Source organism: Papio anubis, chromosome 10 (assembly GCF_008728515.1).
Source record: "Papio anubis isolate 15944 chromosome 10, Panubis1.0, whole genome shotgun sequence".
Taxonomy (NCBI): Eukaryota; Metazoa; Chordata; class Mammalia; order Primates; family Cercopithecidae; genus Papio; species Papio anubis.
The window spans coordinates 21,642,563-21,661,303 of NC_044985.1; the positions used below are offsets into that span (position 1 = coordinate 21,642,563).

An 18,741-nucleotide genomic window follows, 5' to 3' on the forward strand; every position below is an offset into this window, starting at 1 on the left:
GGACAGAGGAGAGAACATATGATAATAGAAACAGATGAATATATGGCTACTTTATTTTTTCCTTAATTATGTAATTGGTGGCTATTGACTTTGATTTCTTTCTAAAATTATATGTGTACCTCACTTGTTTTGCCTTTATTTTTCTCCTGAAGAGTGTTTTTCTATCTTTGCGTACGGTGCTGTTACTCTTTATCATTAGGAAAATCACTGGTTGATATTCATTTTCTAATTGGCTATATGAAATGAATGAAATTCAGAAAACTTTTTGACATGTGGCCAAATTTTACATAATTGTTTCTAATTGCAGGTATTATTTTTAGATATTAAATCTGCTGTACATATACACACATCTTCCTGCCAAATTGTATTGCATGGTACTTTGCCAAGAGAGTCACAATATGGCTAAAATTAAGCTTTATTAGGTATAATAGGATAAGATGTGATTTAATTCTTTAAGCTGCCTATAAGTGCTAGGAGACAATTTTATTCTGTTTACTAAGTTAAAAGGCTGATTCATTACTTTGCAAATCCCCGTGGCAACAGTCAACTGAAACAATGCATGATGCTTCTTGAAGGAAAATAGCTTTATGGTTAAAATTGTAAAATTATTTATCTTTCACCTTCCACCATTTGACTCCTTCAGTCTGTAGAAGAGGCCTATTTATTTTAGCAGTAGGTGGATGGAGTTTCTGCCAAGTCAGCGTACTCCCTAAATGAATATATCAGGGGCAATATTGTTTCTCAAAAATCATTTAGAAAGTAGCATTTTTACATAAATGGGCTCTTTCATCAGTTTCAAATTAAATTTGAGCAATTGCTGATGCTTTTCTGGTTGTTTCTGGAAAAGCCCATGGAATTAGGGAGTTCTGAGTCTTTGAGTGAGAATTTCCTTTGAGGTTTACGGTGCCTTCATTTGATTTAGAAAACGGAAATTACTATAACTTCTTTGACTTCTTTGAGGAGGTTGTTGTTATATTCTGGAAATCAAGATCATATTTAAAATTAACTGAAGATAGAATGTTTTATTTTTAAAGTTACTTAGGTACCCCTAAAATAGAAAGCAAGCAAAATAATTTAGGTTTTGGGGGTTCTTAGACAATAACAGTACCTTTATTTTCTTTTCACCTCTACTTTCTTAAAAATGCTGGGGAAAAAATTAGTACCTTGTGACGAATTCCTGTACCATCTGTAAGATACTTCTTTTTGTCCTAAAGGAAGGATGAACTCCGGTATGCCTTGGCAGAATTACCTCCAACACTTTCTGAATTTTGAAAGACTGACTTGATTTTTCATTCAGTAATAGATATATTTAAAAACAAGAAAGCACCAATGACTCTTTATAGTACTTCTTTTTACTTTAAGCAAATATAACTTCTTGGATTTAAACTAAAGGGGGATACATGCCTATTACTTATAATTAATTAAATACTATTATGCAATTCTATTTTAATTTCTTTTTGAGGAGTTTAAATGCACTGAAATTTAAATCTTACAAAATGGCTATCAATAGGGGTGGGAAAATGTGTACTCATTGATTCTTTAGCATCTTATTTCTGGGTTAATTCAAATTAGTTTGGAGTAGAGTTTGATTTAATTTCAAAGAATGATACTCATTTATCTTTACAATGGCAGTTACATACTAATGATCACAACAGGCATTTTCCTCTTAATTACAATTCATTTTGAATGAATTTGTATGCTCATCTGAATTCACCATGTCATTAACGAAAATCGTGAACTTTGTTCATTTCTAGAATTAAGAACAGTTTTTTTTCTTAACATTAAACATATCCCCTACCCAGCATATTTTTCCTTCTGTTAATTAACATTCTGTTCATGGAGGAATTCATTATTTAAGGTGACTTTGCAATCATTAGTAGCAGACTTTAACATTTCTTGTGAGGCAGGTCAATTTAATAATTTCATATTGCAAATGAAAAATTCCAGGTTAGACACCAAAATATTCAAAATATTAATGACTACTGCATATGTGCAATCACTTACAATACTATAATATTTTCCTTAGCATTTAGAAAGATGCTGCTAGGCAGTGATCCAGATTTGTCTGAGTTACATGTTATTTTGACTCTCTAACATTTTGTGACCATGAAGAGTCTCTGTGGGGATTAACATTGCTGCCTACCAGGCCTAAATAGCCTACAAGACCTTGGATAATTGCTTATCTAGTCTGGCAGTTGGTCAACTCAGGAATGGCGGAAGGCTCCAAGGTGACATGGTCTAAGAGGCAGCTGGAGGAAGTGGGAGAGCACAGACCTGCTCGTAGGGGCTTATTGCATTAAGAGAAGACAGAGCTAATTAATAGAAATACATTTGTTTCAGGTAGTAGTTTCAGAGAAAGGAGTGCAGGTGAATAGAAAAGCAGCAGTTCTTACTACAGATGTCATGGATGGAGTTTGGCCAAAGAGAACCGAAGACTCAGAGTAAATTGCATAGATCGCCCAACTTTAGGTGACCCAGGAAATGCCTTCACCCCACCCACTTCCTGAGATAAATTCATTTCAACATGGACAGCCACAAATTTCTAAAAAGTATGATAGTCATTTGAACTGGAGCAAATTTTGTTCTCACTGCCTCCTTGATGGGGACCATTTGGGAAAAGACTGGAGTTTTGCAGTAGCAATGAAGGAGGGGGAGGATTTGGATTTTATTTAACGGTATAAAGGGTTTAAAGTGTTAAATTTATTTAAAGAGTCTTGGATCTGTTGTGTCACTTGTTGCCTCCAGTTCTGGTCACTGTGATTCATAAACAAAATATCCTTAGTAGAAATGATCACATCCGCACTGTCTGAGGTTTTCATTCTATGGAAGGAAAACCAAGAAGGATAGACAGAGATGAGCTGGCCACTTGGGTAGAGGCTTAGCTCTTGCCTTGCTCTGTGCTTGCTGAATGAACTTGGAGAAACCACCCAGTCTTCGGAGCTTAGTTTTCAGTAAAACTGATGAATTGAATTAAATCAGCTCTAAAGCTCCCTCTAGCTCCAAAAGTCCTATTGACTGTTGGAGCATAGAAATATCCTGTTTACTCTTCTCTGGAAGATGTGACTTGCTAAGTGGTCTGAAGCTGGTGAGTTCTTTGTGACTTACTCATGATTTATTTCTAGAACAAATTTAGCCTGGAGTGGGCACAGTGGGTCTGTGATAGAGACAGGCTGACCCAAGCACATTGATTCAGTGTCTAAATGAAGCATCTTAGACTTGTCACCAGACACTGGAATAATTTATTGATGTGGATTAAGATTCACTGTCCATCAAAACAGCAGGTACTGAAGAGACGTGACTGCTTTGACAAATGGTCTCTCTCCTACCCCTGGTCCTCCAATATGTCACTTAGTAGTCCCCAGAGGAATCCCTCGCTGTTCTTTTCCAGCAAACCATGTCCTTCTCTAATTTCAAATCTGAGAGTACCATTAGTTCTAATGTTCAATAGTCAACTAATTGACAGTTAAGTATTTATCAAAGGGGACTCTGGGGACTTAACCTCACAACCCCCATAATCCTCAACAGGCCTCCAAAAATAAGCCACATAAGCATAATATCTGTGTAGACACCATGTCCTTGACAAACGCAGCTTCAGAACATATTTCCCAGGCTTTTTTCAGCTGCACTGCCAACCATAAGCCCTTCCTGCACAGACATGCTGGGAGCTTCAGATACACTGTAGTGCTTGCCTACTGTGTGCCTGAGAGTTGCTCCGGTTGATTGAGTACTTTCAACTGCAGGGCCCTACATCAAGTATAGAGGTTGTGGCAGCAGCTGTCAGCTGGATCTTGGGGCTGAGGGGCTTCAAGTATCTTCTTAATAATGAGAGAGACAGCCATGGCAAGGAAAAGAGGGCAGTAATACAGCTTTCCAGTCTTACTAGGATTCGTGGACCCATATACAATCACTATCAGTTCTTGCTGTAATATGGACTCCATGAAGACAGAAACCTGGTATGTTTTACTCACCATTATGGCTTCAGCACTTAACACAGTGTTAACAAATGGTGTGATGTAGGTCCACTGTGCACTGGTTACCAACTTGTCTGAGTCCAGTGGGAGAGAATACACTCATATGCAACAAGTTATATGAAGCAGATTTATTACTCACAGATATGCAGCAAGGGACAACAGATGCCTACGATTCATTGTGAGCTGGTGCCCCACGGTACAGAAAGCTGCCCAGGGTGGATGGGGTCTCCACTGTGCATACCCCACTTGTACTGCAGATGAGGGACCCTGAAAAGTGGCCCATCTTGAGTTTTATCTTGGGGGAAGCCTGCCATGCTGGGCTAAAAATGTTGAAGGACATCTTGTTCTTATGGGGGACTGGAGCATAGCCGGGGCTGTTTTGGCTAGCTTCCCCCTTATCTCTGGATGTTGCGTTTTCAGCTCATTCTACAGTTATATTTAGAAGCTACACACAACAAAGAGGGAAAACTGCATCAGTCCAAGGCCACTCGAGAAGTGTCCTATACGTGGCAGGTGCTTAATATAGGTTGAATGACAAATGCCAAGGTCATATGGAGCTGTGATTAAGAAGATAAACTCAGACCCAGATGCCTGGATCCCAATCCCAGGTCCACTGCTCACTAGCTGGAAATGTGAATAAGTGAACATTTCTGTGCCTCAGTTTCCTTATTTTAAAACTAGAGATAATAACAACATGTATCTCAAAGGGAAGTTATGCAGACTAAATGAATTAATGTTGATAAGCAGGTTATAACTAGTGCCTGGCATGCATTATAAATGCTTATTAAACATCAGCTTACACGGCCCACTTTCTTTTCCATCATTACTAAGGTTTTGTTTTAGGAACTAAAGTTTGAGTTTATGAGAACACATGCTAACATGTATGAGACCAGATTTAAATACACGTCTGCCTTAAGCCATCCAGCCATGCGGCTTTCTACTTATACAATGCTCTGGCACATCTCTTTCATCAACTCTGTTAATATACTGCTTGATTTACCCTTTTAGACTGAGAGCTCCTTGTAACCAGACACCACTCAAGAGTGCCTGATTTAGATGAATGCTCAGTGTTTTGAAATGAATGCATGATTTACTCAATGAATGACTGTCTTGTGTGTGTCTTGATTTCCTCAACCCTGGGGCGGAATCACAAACCCCTTCCCCATCTCTTGGGTTCCCCTTTACCCATGGTTCATCAGTCTCATCTGTGCATCCCCGGTTCCGGTCACTCCATCTTCTCATCCTATTGTTCCCATTTTAAGCACAACCTTTGTTTGATTGCCACGTCTCCTCAGTCTCCCTGGACAATCCCTTTACATTCCCCTAATACCTGTTCTCTCTTCCTTTCTCTGTCCCCTCCACATGGCTTGCAAACTGTAACATTTACATTGGCAATCTTGCTTTGCACTTGCCCTTTATTTTAAGTCATATCAAATCCTTTTGGTAAACTGGAAAAGAATTAATTGCAAATAAAACATTATTATTATTTTCTTTCACAGCTTCTCTTTTCCTTTCACCCTCATAAGCAGCTCAGGCTGCCTCATTGTTCATTAGAAATACTTTTTCCCCATGGGTTGCAACTATGTCATGACAGTATTTTTTTATTTTGCTGCTATTTTGGTGTTCGAAGTTCTGCTGGTCAGTGCTGCAACTTATTTTCACTCTGACCAGATTTGACTCTTACACATGTGTTAAGGGTAAGACAGAAAATAGATGGTGTGATTTACAACTCACTCCTCTCACCTCAGTGTCCACCTTGGAGGCATTTCTGGTCTTCTCAACTGAATGGAAATGACATATCAGAAATATTTAGACAATAGTACAAACTAGTGTAAAGTAACATTTTTGGAACTTTAACCATTTGCTAAAAGAAACTCTAGATTGCTTCAAAGCCTTCCTAGTTTAGGGTCTCTCTATGCAAGAATACTTACTTAATGCATCTGTCTGTTCCTTTAGAGTGTCATCTCCAAGTATTACCATCCTAGCTCCTATAAAATTACAATCTTCACAAGGGTTAGGATCTTGTTTTCTCCTTCTTCTGTGTATTCTCATGGTGCCTAGAAAGAGTCTCCTGGCCAGGCATAGTGGCTTATGTGTGTAATCTCAGCACTTTGGGAGGCTGACGGAGGCAGATTGCTTGAGCCCAGGAGTTTCAGAACAGCCTAGGGAACATAGGGAGACCTTCTCTCCACAAAAAGCAATAGAAAAAATTAGCCGAGCGTGGTGGCATGCACCAGTGGTCCCAGCTACTCAGGAGGCTGAGGTGGGAAGATCGATTAAGTTGATGCTACAGTGAGCTATGATGGTACCACTGCACTCCAGCCTGGGTGACGGGGTGATACCCTGTCTCAAAAAATAAATTAATTAATTAAATTAAAAAGAGCAAAAATATAAAAGAAAAAAAAATAAAGTATCTGCATACAGAGGAAACATAGTGAACACTTGATGGAGAGATGGTTGCTGCAACCTGAAGTGACCTCCATGTAGCCCCACTCTGGGTGCTGGGTGCAGGTGCACACCCGGAAGAGTTGGAAGCTACTAGTCATTTTCCAAGGGGACACTTGGGCCTCTGTGTAGCCTCACAAATGAAACTGATTTCCAAGGGCTAGTTCTGCAGTCACAGATTCTGAATTTTCTTCTTATCCTAAGAACTATTTTTCTTGTGTGTCTTTGCCAGCTCCCCCACTCAGGGGAGTCACAGCAGTAGATTGGTTATGCTAAACACTCTACCTCAGGGCTTCGATTTGGATTTTTTTCACAGTGACCCAGTCATTTATATAGTTGAGATAGACTCGTCTTGAAACTTCACAAAGCCATTTAATTTTTTAAAAAGTCATAACTCTAGATAATTTGTATCTATGATATTTCCAGTTCTCTCTTTGATTCCCAGGGAATACCCTGCAAAGCAGGAATTTCAAGTGCATGCACTTTGCCACTGTCTTCTTTGCCTTTTCTCAACCAAAATACTAATCATGTAAGCTAAACAACACATATCAGAAAGTGTTGATGTTTTCTTTGCATATGTTCTTTTTAGCTATAAAGTTTTATTTGCAAGGCAGGCATGCAAATAAAGGCAGAAACAATGCTAAGGATGTCCAGAAAATGTGACATGGTCCGTTATCTTTTTGTCCCTCAGTCTCTAGACCTGTGGAAAAGACATTATGTGTGGGACCCGCCCCGTTGCCCTCTCAGCTCTGCAATAACCCTTGCTCTACGGACTGCATAGTATCTTCCTGGTCAGCCTGGGGCTTGTGCATCCATGAAAACTGCCATGATCCTCAGGGGAAAAAAGGTGAGTCCCTTGTTTACATGCGCTTCATTTACTGCCAGTGTACAAACATTTATTCCGGTAGCTAAGTCACTGATTAAGCCTGCTTAAGACAATATTTGTTTGCAAAATTTAGATAACCAGCTCAAGCCTGACGGTATTCAGTTTTAGGGAGGCACTGAGACATTTCTGTGGAGTACAAATTCTGACCTTGATTGACCTTCAGTTAGACTCACAGTTGACTACTACTCTATTTGGTATAACTTCATCTTTTGTTTTGTTTTGTTTTGTTTTCCAAGATGAAGTCTTGCTCTGTCACCCAGGCTGGGGTGCAATGGCATGATCTTGGCTCACTGCAACCTCTGTCTCCTGGGTTCAAACAATTCTCCTGCCTCAGCCTACTGAGTAGTTGGGATATTACAGGTGCCTGTCACCACACCCTGCTAATTTTTGTATTTTTAGTAGAGATGGGATTTCACCATGTTTGCCAGGCTGGTCTTGAACTCCTGACCTCGTGATCTGCCCACCTCAGTCTCCCAAAGTGCTGGGATTACAGGCATAAGACACCATGCCTGGCCACTTCATGTTTTGTTTATATGTAATGGTTATATGGGGGAAATTGGACATGATTTCCACACTCACATTTTCTAATCTATGCATTTCTTTTTAGATTTCCACATTTAACATTCGATGTTATATTTTAGATTTTTGCAAGGGTCATCATGTATATTGTTTAGTTTCTGATACTGATCTTGAGCTTGAGGAAAAATCTTCAACTTTTATATTCCTGTTTAATTTTGTAGGCCTCTGTGGTCTAGTTTTCTTCAGTTTCTAACCAAAATACACATCTTCATCTTCAAAAGTTCATTCCTAGTGATATCCTGTTTTCTCTTTCATTGACCCTTTAGTTTCTCTTGATACTGTGTTCCCTTAAATGACAGTACTAAAAAGAAATATTTCCTTTATCAAGAGAAATGAGATCCAAGGATATTTCAGAAATTAGGTTCTAGTTATTACATGCAAAGCAAGAATCCGTGGCCAAACACTTGATGGTAGCATGCTTGTGTTCCTAGAACCCTGCTCACTGCTTACTGTTCCATTCACATGAAAACCCACATTTCAGTAATTCCTAGAGTGCTCATATACACACATGTGCACGCCCAGACTCACTTACCCCTGTTCCTGGGCTTTTCCTTTCATTCTGACTCTTGTTCTAAGGTAGCAATGAAGATGTGCATTGGCTTTCAGGCAGGAAGAAGCTAACTTTCATTCTTTTGTCAAACCATAGAAATCTGGATCTCAATGAAGCCTGGAGAGGGCCTTGGGCAATTCTCTTATTTGACATGTAACCAGAATGTCCCCCATGCCTCTGCAGCTTGTGTACACAAATAAATTTCCTTTTATACTAATACCTATAGCTTGCAGTCTTATGATCTACATATATATAGTCAGTTGCATGTAGTCGTATGAGATTCCTCAGGGTGATTTACATATTTTTAGAACAGTCATCTTATGTTTAGCCTGTGCTGCTCCTGTTTAGGTCGCTGTCCAGAAAATCATGTGAGGTTGGACCAAGGCTCCCCCAGTCACTGTGGCTGTGGCATCACTTTGCTACATGAAGTGCTGCCTTCATCTGCTTTCAAAGCTGTAGAACCACATCAGACCAAGTAGATCTGGGAGACTCTTGGTTGTATTACTTGGGAGACTAATGGTTATAGGTGACAGAAACCCAACTGATACCAACTTAAGTCAAAAGAAGAGACTGTTTGAGCTCATGTAGCTGAAATGAGAAGAGAGGATAGGGCTGCATCCAAGAGTATAAACAGGCCAATGGGTCTCCGTCTTGTTTTCTGATTCTTCCTTTACCTTTACAATTCTCTCTCTCTCCATCTCTTGTGTCTGCTTTTCTCTATACTAGGTTCAATTTAAGGTAGTACATACAGCAGAAATAAATGTCTTCTCCATTGGTCCCAGGAATTGAATCTCTGTAGCTGTTTTATGTCATGTCCTCATTCCTGAACCAACTACTCTGACTCAAGGATTTGGGGTTTATATGTTCAAATCCTGGACATGTGGCCACTACTGGGATCAGGAGAGGAACAGTTTCCTTCAAACTTCACAGATGGAGAATGGAGAGATGTGACTCCCTCAGAAAAAAGTGAGGTACTGCAGGCAGGTAGAAGCAGTTCTGAGGGCCAGATTTTATAGGTGTTTATTAAATAGATGTTTACTAAATGCTTTCTCCCCTTCGTTCTGGGCCATGGATTCTCTATGGCAATTCAGAGAATGGCCCTCCCTCCCTCCCTCCTTCTTTTCTTTTCTTTTCTTTCCTTTTTTTTCCTTTTCTTTCCTTTCCTTTCCTTTCCTTTTCTTTCCTTTCCTTTCCTTTCTTTCTCACGCTTGTTGCCCAGGCTGGAGTGCAGTGGCACGATCTTGGCTCACTGCAACATCTGCCTCCTGGGTTCAAGCAGTTCTCCTGCCTCAGCCTCCCAAGTAGCTGGGATTGCAGGCATGCGCCACCATGTCTGGCTAATTTTTGTGTTTTTAGCAGAGATGGGGTTTCTCCGTGTTGATCAGGCTGGTTGCCCTAATTGTGTGTTGCATTTTTTTTTTGTCACTTGAGCTCAAATTTTCACAAAACTCCTGTTAAAAACTGGCTCCTTGAACTTTCAGTTTTATTTTTCCAGATAATTCAGAACTGGCCCATGGAACTTCAGACCCCCTGCCTTGGCCCCATTCCACAAAGTAACATTTTTGCCACATTTTTATCCCCATTGGCCCCTATTCCTCTGTAGTAAAAGCCAACCTGTGCAGATATACCCTGGTCCATCTTTCATAAGACACCACTTGCTATAGGTTGAATTGTGTTCCCCCAAAAAGACGTGTTCAAATCCCAACCCCTGGTACATATGAATAGGATGTTATTTGGAAATAGGATTATTTCAGAAGTAATGAAGTTAAGATTAACTCATACTAGATTAAGGTAGGCTCTATTCCAGTGACTGGTGTTCTTGCAAGAAGAGGAAAATTTGGGCACAGCGACATACCCAGAGAGGAGAGTGCCATGTGAGGACATTGAGACATAGAAGACAAAAGGAGAGGCCACATGAAAATGGAGGCAGACATTGGGAGTAATGTGTTCCAAGCCAAGGAGCACCACGGAGAGCCACAACCCCCAGAAGCTAGGAGATAGGCATGGCACGGATTCTTCTGTAAAGCCTCTAGAGGGAGCATGTGAAGCATGGCCCTGCTGACACCTTGATTTCAGGCTTCCAGCCTGCAGGACTGTGAGATGATACATTTCTGTTGATTTAAGTTGCCCAATTTCCAGTACTTAGTTATGGCAGCTCTAGAAACTAATACACTGCCCAACTTTGGATCAGCATTTAGGCTCAACGAGGATACAGCACTGCACAAAATGACTACACCAAAGTGTCAAGAAGTAAGGTAATTTGTCTAAAGTCCTGCGGTGATTTAGTGATGGCCATGCTGGCTCTAAAGATCTGGTTTCCTGTCTCTTGAGTCCAATGTCCCTCCAAACCCTAAGATTCCTTAGTTGTTTTTCTCCGTAGGCCTAAAGAAGTTTGGATCAAAGTACAAGCTCAGTTCTGAAAAGAGAAGCCATCTGCCCATCATGCACCACGTTAGTCAGTCTGAGCCATTACTCCTCAGAGCAAATCATTGAGTGGATGCAGGAGACGAGGTGTGGGGCGTGGGATGTATCTAGTGTCAGTACGTCATCATTGGAAGAAGTGGGAAAAGAGTTGTGGGAGGGAGGGAGGCTGTGCTGAGAGTAGCTTAAGAGCACCAGATAACTAGAGGTGGGGAGTGTTTTGCCCCAATCAATATTTTTTTTCAAAGGGAGACTCAGTCTTTGCAAAGGGCTGAAGGAGAGGATGGAGGCAGTAGAACCTCTCACCTGAAGGTGGTACTGTCCCCACAGCCTCCTGCAGAGTTTAGGGACATGTTGGGATTGGTGAGAATTAGCCATTTGTTAATAGAATCCATACTGTGGCTGAATGGCTGTCCCCTGAACTGTAGTCACTGACGGGAGGGACGGTAAGCCCTGATGATTGTTATTCAGGTCTAGGAGTTTGCTGTTTTATAAATGCTTCCCTAGAGCAGAGAGAATTTTGGTTTGTAAGGTCTTGCTGAAACCTGCCAGGACCACCTGCCTATATTCCCTCTTGGGAAGAATAAAGAATTGAGTTTTCCCTCTAGGGAAATGATTCTGTTCCTTCAAGGTATCCAAGCTTGTTATGATGACAGCAAGTAGTCTTGTTATTTCTACTGACTTGTATGTATTAGGTCTGAGATCCCCCTCAGTCTTGGTTTCTGTCCCATGATTCTACTGTGAGTTCTGCCAGGATCACTGACTGGTACAAACTAAAGATACTTTAGAATTCTACAGAAGCTGGGGTACACGGGCTAATGCATTAAACATTGCAAAACTCTGGGATATAAGCGGGAGTGTTTAGCTTCACATTTGAATTCCCTACTCTAAAATGCAGTGATTCCACTAGCAGAAATCTAGGACATTTATACCTTCCTAGATATTTCATACTCTTAAAAAATACACACACACCCCCAGAAAGATGGACTATTTAAGAGAAAAGCAAGCAAACGACAGCCAAAAAAAAAAAAAAGAAAAAGAAAAGAAAGAAAGAAAGAATGTGGAAAGTAGGAGAGAATACCATTTTTCTCCTCTCTAGGCTTTCCCAGTCATTGTGTTATTGCTCTGGTACATTTCCTTCATTCACATTAAGAAAAAAAGAAGAAAGGAATGGGAAAGTAGAAAATGTTTTATTACCAAATAGAAGAAATTAGTTGCTATAGAAATTATCTTTACATGACTTTTATTCTTAATCAGAAATCCTTCCATTAGGAATCGAAGACTTGTGGCTGTCGGCTATTCAGAGTACATTAGAAAATCAGCTGATGTTCACAGCCTTCACACCCTTCCATGGTGTCATGACAGGCAGACAAGGGAACCTTGATCAGCAGGTTGGTGCTTGTCAAGTGAAGCTAGGATGCCTTTCAGAGGAATTTAAATTAGGTCAGGTTTTATCATTTATTGCTTTCTCTTTGATACACTCCCAGAGTGTTATAATTAGAGATACAGGGAAGAGAATTAGCCTGAAAAAATAAACACTCATAGACAAACTCTACACATAGATATGAAGCAGTTTTAAAATTTTTTCTTGACATATAGACACACATTTATATGACATCCTTGTCCCTTTCAGACATATACTAGAAAGGCAGAATCGCCCACTGAAGTTGTTCTACAGAGGAATTTGCTGGAGGCTCCCTATAGGGTGTCACAACAGCCAGCTGCTTACGTGGCAGGACTTCAGGGATTCCTTCCCTCAATGAGAGCATCCAAGTCCCTAAAAATTCCCGAAGGACAAGATATTTTGAAACTGAGAAGCCATGACTATTTTTTGAAGACAGTCTTTTATGCTCTTAAACAAATTCGATAACATACTAAAGTTGGAAAATGCTGACATGTTTTAGATCTTACATAACAAAAATGGGGGACATTTCCATTTTCCATCTTTGCCTGCTAGATAGGCTTTCCATTGAATGCGAAGTCTATGAAATCATTTTGCTTTCTCATAGATAGTATATGCTAAGAGACAGTTTTTTTTGTTTGTTTTGTTTTGTTTTGTTTTTTTCTGTGTCTATGTGTTTGGGGTAGGTCGGGGGGTTCTGTTAACTTCTCATTCTAAGCTTTGGGAGTTCTCATGCTGACATCACCCTATCAAGATGTCTTCTTAGTTTCTGTATTTACACCAGGCTGTAGACTAATAATGATGCTATAAAATACTACCCCTGCAGGAGAGTGGTTGATTTCTAAAGGGTTAGGATTGAAGCTTCAATCTGCTCAGATTCTTTCACTCAGAGTTGTTACCCAAAGTTCAGGGCTACCAGAGAGGAAGAGCAAATGGAGTACTTAAGACAGAATAAGCTTTTGTCCTGTTTGTTTAATCTGCTGGACTTTCTTTTTTATTATTTTTATTTTATTATTTACTTATTTATTTTCTGAGACAGAGTCTCACTCTGTCACCCAGACTGGAGTGCAGTGGCGCGATCTCGACTGACTGCAACCTCCACCTCCCAGGATCAAGCAATTCTGCCTCAGCCTCCCGAGTAGCTGGGACTACAGGCATGTGCCACCCTGCCTAGCTAATTTTTTTGTATTTTTAGTAGAGATGGGGTTTCACCATATTGGCCAGGCTGAAACCTGCTGGACTTTCTTCACACCTGTCCCAGTGGAGTCAGTGTTGAGACATAGCATTGCCCATAGATAGCTCATGTGTACACTTCTGGTCTACTAACTCACGCAGAAATACAGCCCTCAGACCTGGATATACCCTCCTGAGCCTCCTTTAATTCTTCCATGGCTTCAATTAAAAAACACTGACCCCTTTTCTGCCATCTGCTCATCTTCCCTTTTCTTTCCCCAACCCAGTATCAGTTCTTTTCTAATTGTCTCTTGTAGAATTATATACTAAATCATAATTCTTGGGGTCACAGAAAAAAATAAACCCTGCAGATACTAGTTTCACTAAAGGTGCATTGAATCTGTAGTCAGGAAGTGATAATTATGACTCTCCCCTGCTACCCAGTATCTAAAATTCCACCGTCCAATCTACTCGCCTTTAGTACCTTCAAATAAACCATAGTGCCTTTCAGGTTCACTTTATAAAGTGTAGCGAAAACACTATATCCACAGGAGCTGACTTTAATCCTTTCTTGTGAGGAGGCAATGACTCTGAAAGACTTCTGGTGATTTTCACACCCATCCATTTAATCAGTAATAATGCACCTTTGGAGAAGTAATAAAGTGGCATCTTAGTTTTCACACATGCAAAATGGGAATAGTAACATAACAGAGTTTTGAGGCTTTATTCATTTAGAGTAATAAAATAAAGTTACTGTCCCAGTCTTGGTAAAGGGTGAATATTAGTTTATGCATGTGCTTTTTTCCCTTGTTGAGTTTTACGCTTTGAGAAGAAAACACGTCTCCAGTTCCTCCTGTGGCTTCCCATAGTACAGGAAAGTGATGTGCAAATGTCAGTTAATATTTATGGAATAATATCGTCTAATTAATATGAAACTCAGTAAATGAAGGTGACTGGTGGGCTGGCCCCAGCCACTCTGGACTTGGCAATTGTATATCTTTCAGAACAGAAGCACCTGGGAGAAGCCTGATGACTATTGCAGGTATGAACAGCGATGTGTGATTAAAGTTAAGTGCTACCAAGAGAATCCAAGGTTTTTGTTTTATGCTGAGCTTGTGCTGTGATTTGATCCTAGTTAGAGTCAGGACAAGGGCAGCACAAATGAAAGACTGAGGGAATTTATTGACTGAGGAGATGTAATCTATAGATTTATGGCAAGATGGATGCAACTTGATTTATGGAGGAAAACTGAACATGCCCCTCAATGGCATTAGGTTCCAAATAATAGGACACCCAGAATCCTTCGTAAAGACTGCTAAGTTTCTCTGCTCAAGTCTGGGCTGGCTGTCAAACCGTGTAAATCATGGTGACTCGTGCCATGTCTTGCTCAAAGATAAAATCAAAACAAGCAAAAATATAAGACAATAAATAAGCAGCATACAGATGTTACATATAACAATAGAGGTAATTCGAGTTTTGTGGAAGCGAGAGCTTGTAGGTCATTGTAGTTTGATGCTCATCAAGTGAAGTTTAGAGCCCTGTATGCATCTCTTTTCAAGGTGGCCCAGGAAGGAAACTGAGCCCTTCTGTCAATTTTATTTGGCTAGTTAATGATATAGACTTGGAGGTATAGAGGTATAAAGCACAGGAGAAGCCTTTTTTTTTTTTTTTTTTTTAACTGCCCTGATCTTAACAGTGTTAATGCCATGAGAATATAGCCTCTGACTGGCTGAATGATTTCTTCCTAAGGTCTAATCCTTAAAGAGTCTAGGAGTATCTTTTAAAGGGAGGTTCTGGGTTATCTTAGACCAAAAAAAACAAACAAACAAATCAAACTCAAATAAAGCACTTAAAAATCCTTACCTAAAATTCTTGCCCAGCCCTGTACTTTGCCAAAATACTTAGTATTTTTAAGGATTTTTAAGTGCTTTATTTGAGGGTTTTTTTGTTTGTTTGTTTGTTTGTTTTTTTGGTCTAAGGTAACCCAGAACCTCCCTGCCACTTTTTCTTATGTCTCAAAACCACGTGTTCATTGTGTTCTAGGCTCCTTGGCTGTGCTATTTAAGACAGGTGGTCTTTCTCCAACTATACCTTGAGGTGTGTAACTTTTTCATGAGAGAGATGTTACCTCTCATGCTCCCTAACTTATACTTCTCCCCTCCCCTTGTGGAAAGGGTGGTGGGGTATGCAACCCTCACTCTGGGAATTGAATGTTCTCTGCGCTGTCAAACTCTCTCATTTTCTTTACTTACTCCGAGGAATAAATGAACAACAATTTCTTTAAATGTTATTCATGCAAAACTGTTGGTTATGTTGAAAGAAAAAGGAATTAAAAGAATTAAATCTGTTGATTAAATTTGGAATAGAAACGGTGGAAGATATGAGATCCACAGAAGGTAGACATAGCCTTTAGAAGTAATATTATATCATGGGGTCCAGAGATTGAAAATTTGGACTAAAGGATTTAATCTGGTTCTCAGTCCTTCTTTATTAGGTCACTTTGCTTTTTAAAAATTGTGCATTCATTTTTATCACTTAAAAACAGAGGGTTTTCTGGTTTCTTAGACAAAATGGAAGGATCTGCTAACAGAGGGTTCATGATCTAATGCCGAGAGTCAATAGAAGCTGAATAGTAGTCAGGCACTTTAGAGCAGGCCCATTGACCCAAACACTCGCTGCAGTCTCACGGTTGACCCATTTGCCTCGATGTGTGTACCTACTTGACTCCTGTTGATTTGCATTTGTGACTCTGGGCCCATAGCATGTAAAACACATCTATGTTCTTATTACAGTCTCTGGCTGGGACTTTGGGGCCCTAGTCCCATAGTACATTTTTTTTAAACAGAATAACAATCATGGACCCATGTCTAGCCTGGGTGGAAAGTTAACTCCAAAGAGATATTGTCTTTACGAGGCAGACTGATGTGTAAATCTCAGTGACATGATGCAGATAAATCTCAGAGCAGGAAGTTGTGAATGGTCGGGCACCAAGGAGATGCCAAAGAGGTGATGTATTTCAACTGAATGCAGCATAACAAGAATGTCAAAATCAACAGCAAAAAGAAAATGTGGATTAATCTATATTTAGATCATTTCTGAGTCTCCATTTATTTTTACTGGTTTATTGATACCATAGGACTTATGCTACTTATTATTCCATTGAATTATGTCTGACTTCTCCAACTCCTAAGTTGTAAACTCTTGGAAAACAGATTTCCTGCTTTTATTCTTTCCCATTCTCTCTTTTTTTTTTTTTTTTTTTCCCACATCTCATCCTCTCACTTCACACAGAATAAAACACATCAAGATAATACATGCTTAGACCGATGAGTACTTGAATAAAAGTTTTCATCTCTCACCCAGCTGCTTCTTTTCCTTTACTAGAAAAGAGTGGAATTCTGTGAAACGTTTTCTGTCTCGTTTTAGGATTTAGAACGAGGCAGCGCCATGTCCTCATGGAATCTACAGGACCTGCAGGGCATTGCCCTCATTTGGTGGAGTCTGTTCCTTGTGAGGATCCAACATGCTACCGATGGCTGGCATCAGAAGGGATCTGTTTCCCTGATCATGGAAAATGTGGCCTGGGACATCGCATTCTGAAGGCCGTCTGCCAGAATGACCACGGTATGACCCAGTGACCCATTAGAGGTGTTAGGATGTTAAGTATCAGCCAAATAACACATGGCCACCCTTCAATAGATCATCCTTATGAGGAAGAGAAGCACAGCCTTTTTTATCCTTGAATATTTATGTTTACATCAAGTGACACATTGCTGCAAAGTAAGATTCCATGACTTAATATGGGGCCACATACTCCACGACAGAACACTATTTGATTGTACCTAAATGCAGTACAGCAAACCTAGAGATTTCTCAAGAGTTTTTAATTTGTCAAAAAAGAAAAAAATTAGAAAACAAATCTCTTGGATAGTGTTCAACTTATCAATGCAAAACATGTAAAGGCCAATGTATAACATGCCTTTATATATTATAAACAAGCACCACCTTGTTAAGAATCCAGGACTGAAACATCCTTCAAATTTAAAAAACAACCAAACAAGACTAACTAAGTGGATTTGTATTTATATAACGTTAGAGTTGAGTCAGCTATAGGCACAATACTAACATTTCCAAAGAACTGTTTTTAAATACAAGTTGTCATGATTTACAAAACTATTAACAATGATGTCTTTCCTCGATCAGCCAGCACCTGGTAGGTTGTTTGAAATGAAAGGTGATTCAGAAAACATGTAAGTCATGTGGAAATAAGAAAAGTGATATGTTAAACCTTGATCCAAAACTTTAAAAAAATTCAGTGTCTTGGAAGAATATCATGTATATTTATTAATCAGCTCTGCCATGAGAGGCCCCATTTATAATGCTCATGATATGTGAGATGAAGTGTTTTGAACTTATGCAGCTAAGTAATTCATAGAACAGAAGGAAATCACAAAATAGATTCAGAATGGATAATAGCATCCACACAGGGTTGATACAAAGCTTTTCCTTCCTTTTTTCTTTCTCTCTCTCCCTCCCTCTCTTCATCCTTTCTTCATTCCTTCCTTCCTTCTTTCTTTTCAATCATTAGCATAATTACACAGGTATAGATTTTGTCAGGTGATATAATTGGTTACCTGTGGAAACCAGGTGATTGTTTAATTAGAGGGCAACAACAGATTGTATTAGCTACAGCAGAGTGTTAAAACTAATAGCAACTCCTATGGATATTAACATATAATTTTTGAATCGTGGTAACATATGTGCAGTTTAGTAACAGATCACTTTTGTATTCCTTTTGTTTGTGTGATGTTGTATTTTATAATAAGACATATTTTTTTGCTCTTTATCCCTGGCTCCTTATCACAGAGCTACTAAAACCCTAGTAATTTCCTGAGATACAGGGGTGCTAGGAGAATCTTTTGTTTTAATAGTCGGTCTTTGATCGTGGTTCCTGACACAGCTCTTAAATCCCTTGGAATTTCCTGAGTGTGAGGCCTGCCTTATTCTAATGAAGTGATGCTTGGTGAGCTTCTGGATGGGGGATGATCACCAGAAAGACCAAACCATGATTAGAAGCTTAGGGATTTCAGCTCACCCACTGGAAAGAAGAGAGGGTCTGGAGATTGGGTTAATAATTGATCCTACTTACATAAACACCTCTGAACTATGAGGTACAGAGAGCTTCTGGGCTGCTGGAAACGTGGCAGTGCTGAGAGGGTAGCAGATCCCAGCAAGGGCATGGAAGCCCCGCACTCTGTCCTCCATACCTTGTCCTGTGCATCTTTTCCTCATGAATCTCTTATGACTTTTCATG

At 39.8% G+C, this 18,741-nt stretch overlaps 1 protein-coding gene across 4 annotated transcripts in view; it reads left to right on the top strand.

The window, feature by feature from the left end:
• THSD7B (thrombospondin type 1 domain containing 7B) overlaps positions 1–18,741 on the top strand; it is a 780,632-nt gene that overhangs the window by 379,814 nt on the left and 382,077 nt on the right. For all 4 annotated transcript variants that reach the window (XM_031651193.1, XM_031651195.1, XM_031651196.1 and 1 more), the window contains exons 6-7: positions 7,108–7,263; positions 16,854–17,051. In XM_031651193.1, coding sequence (XP_031507053.1) covers positions 7,108–7,263; positions 16,854–17,051 — 354 coding nt within the window. The remainder of the gene's footprint in view (positions 1–7,107; positions 7,264–16,853; positions 17,052–18,741) is intronic.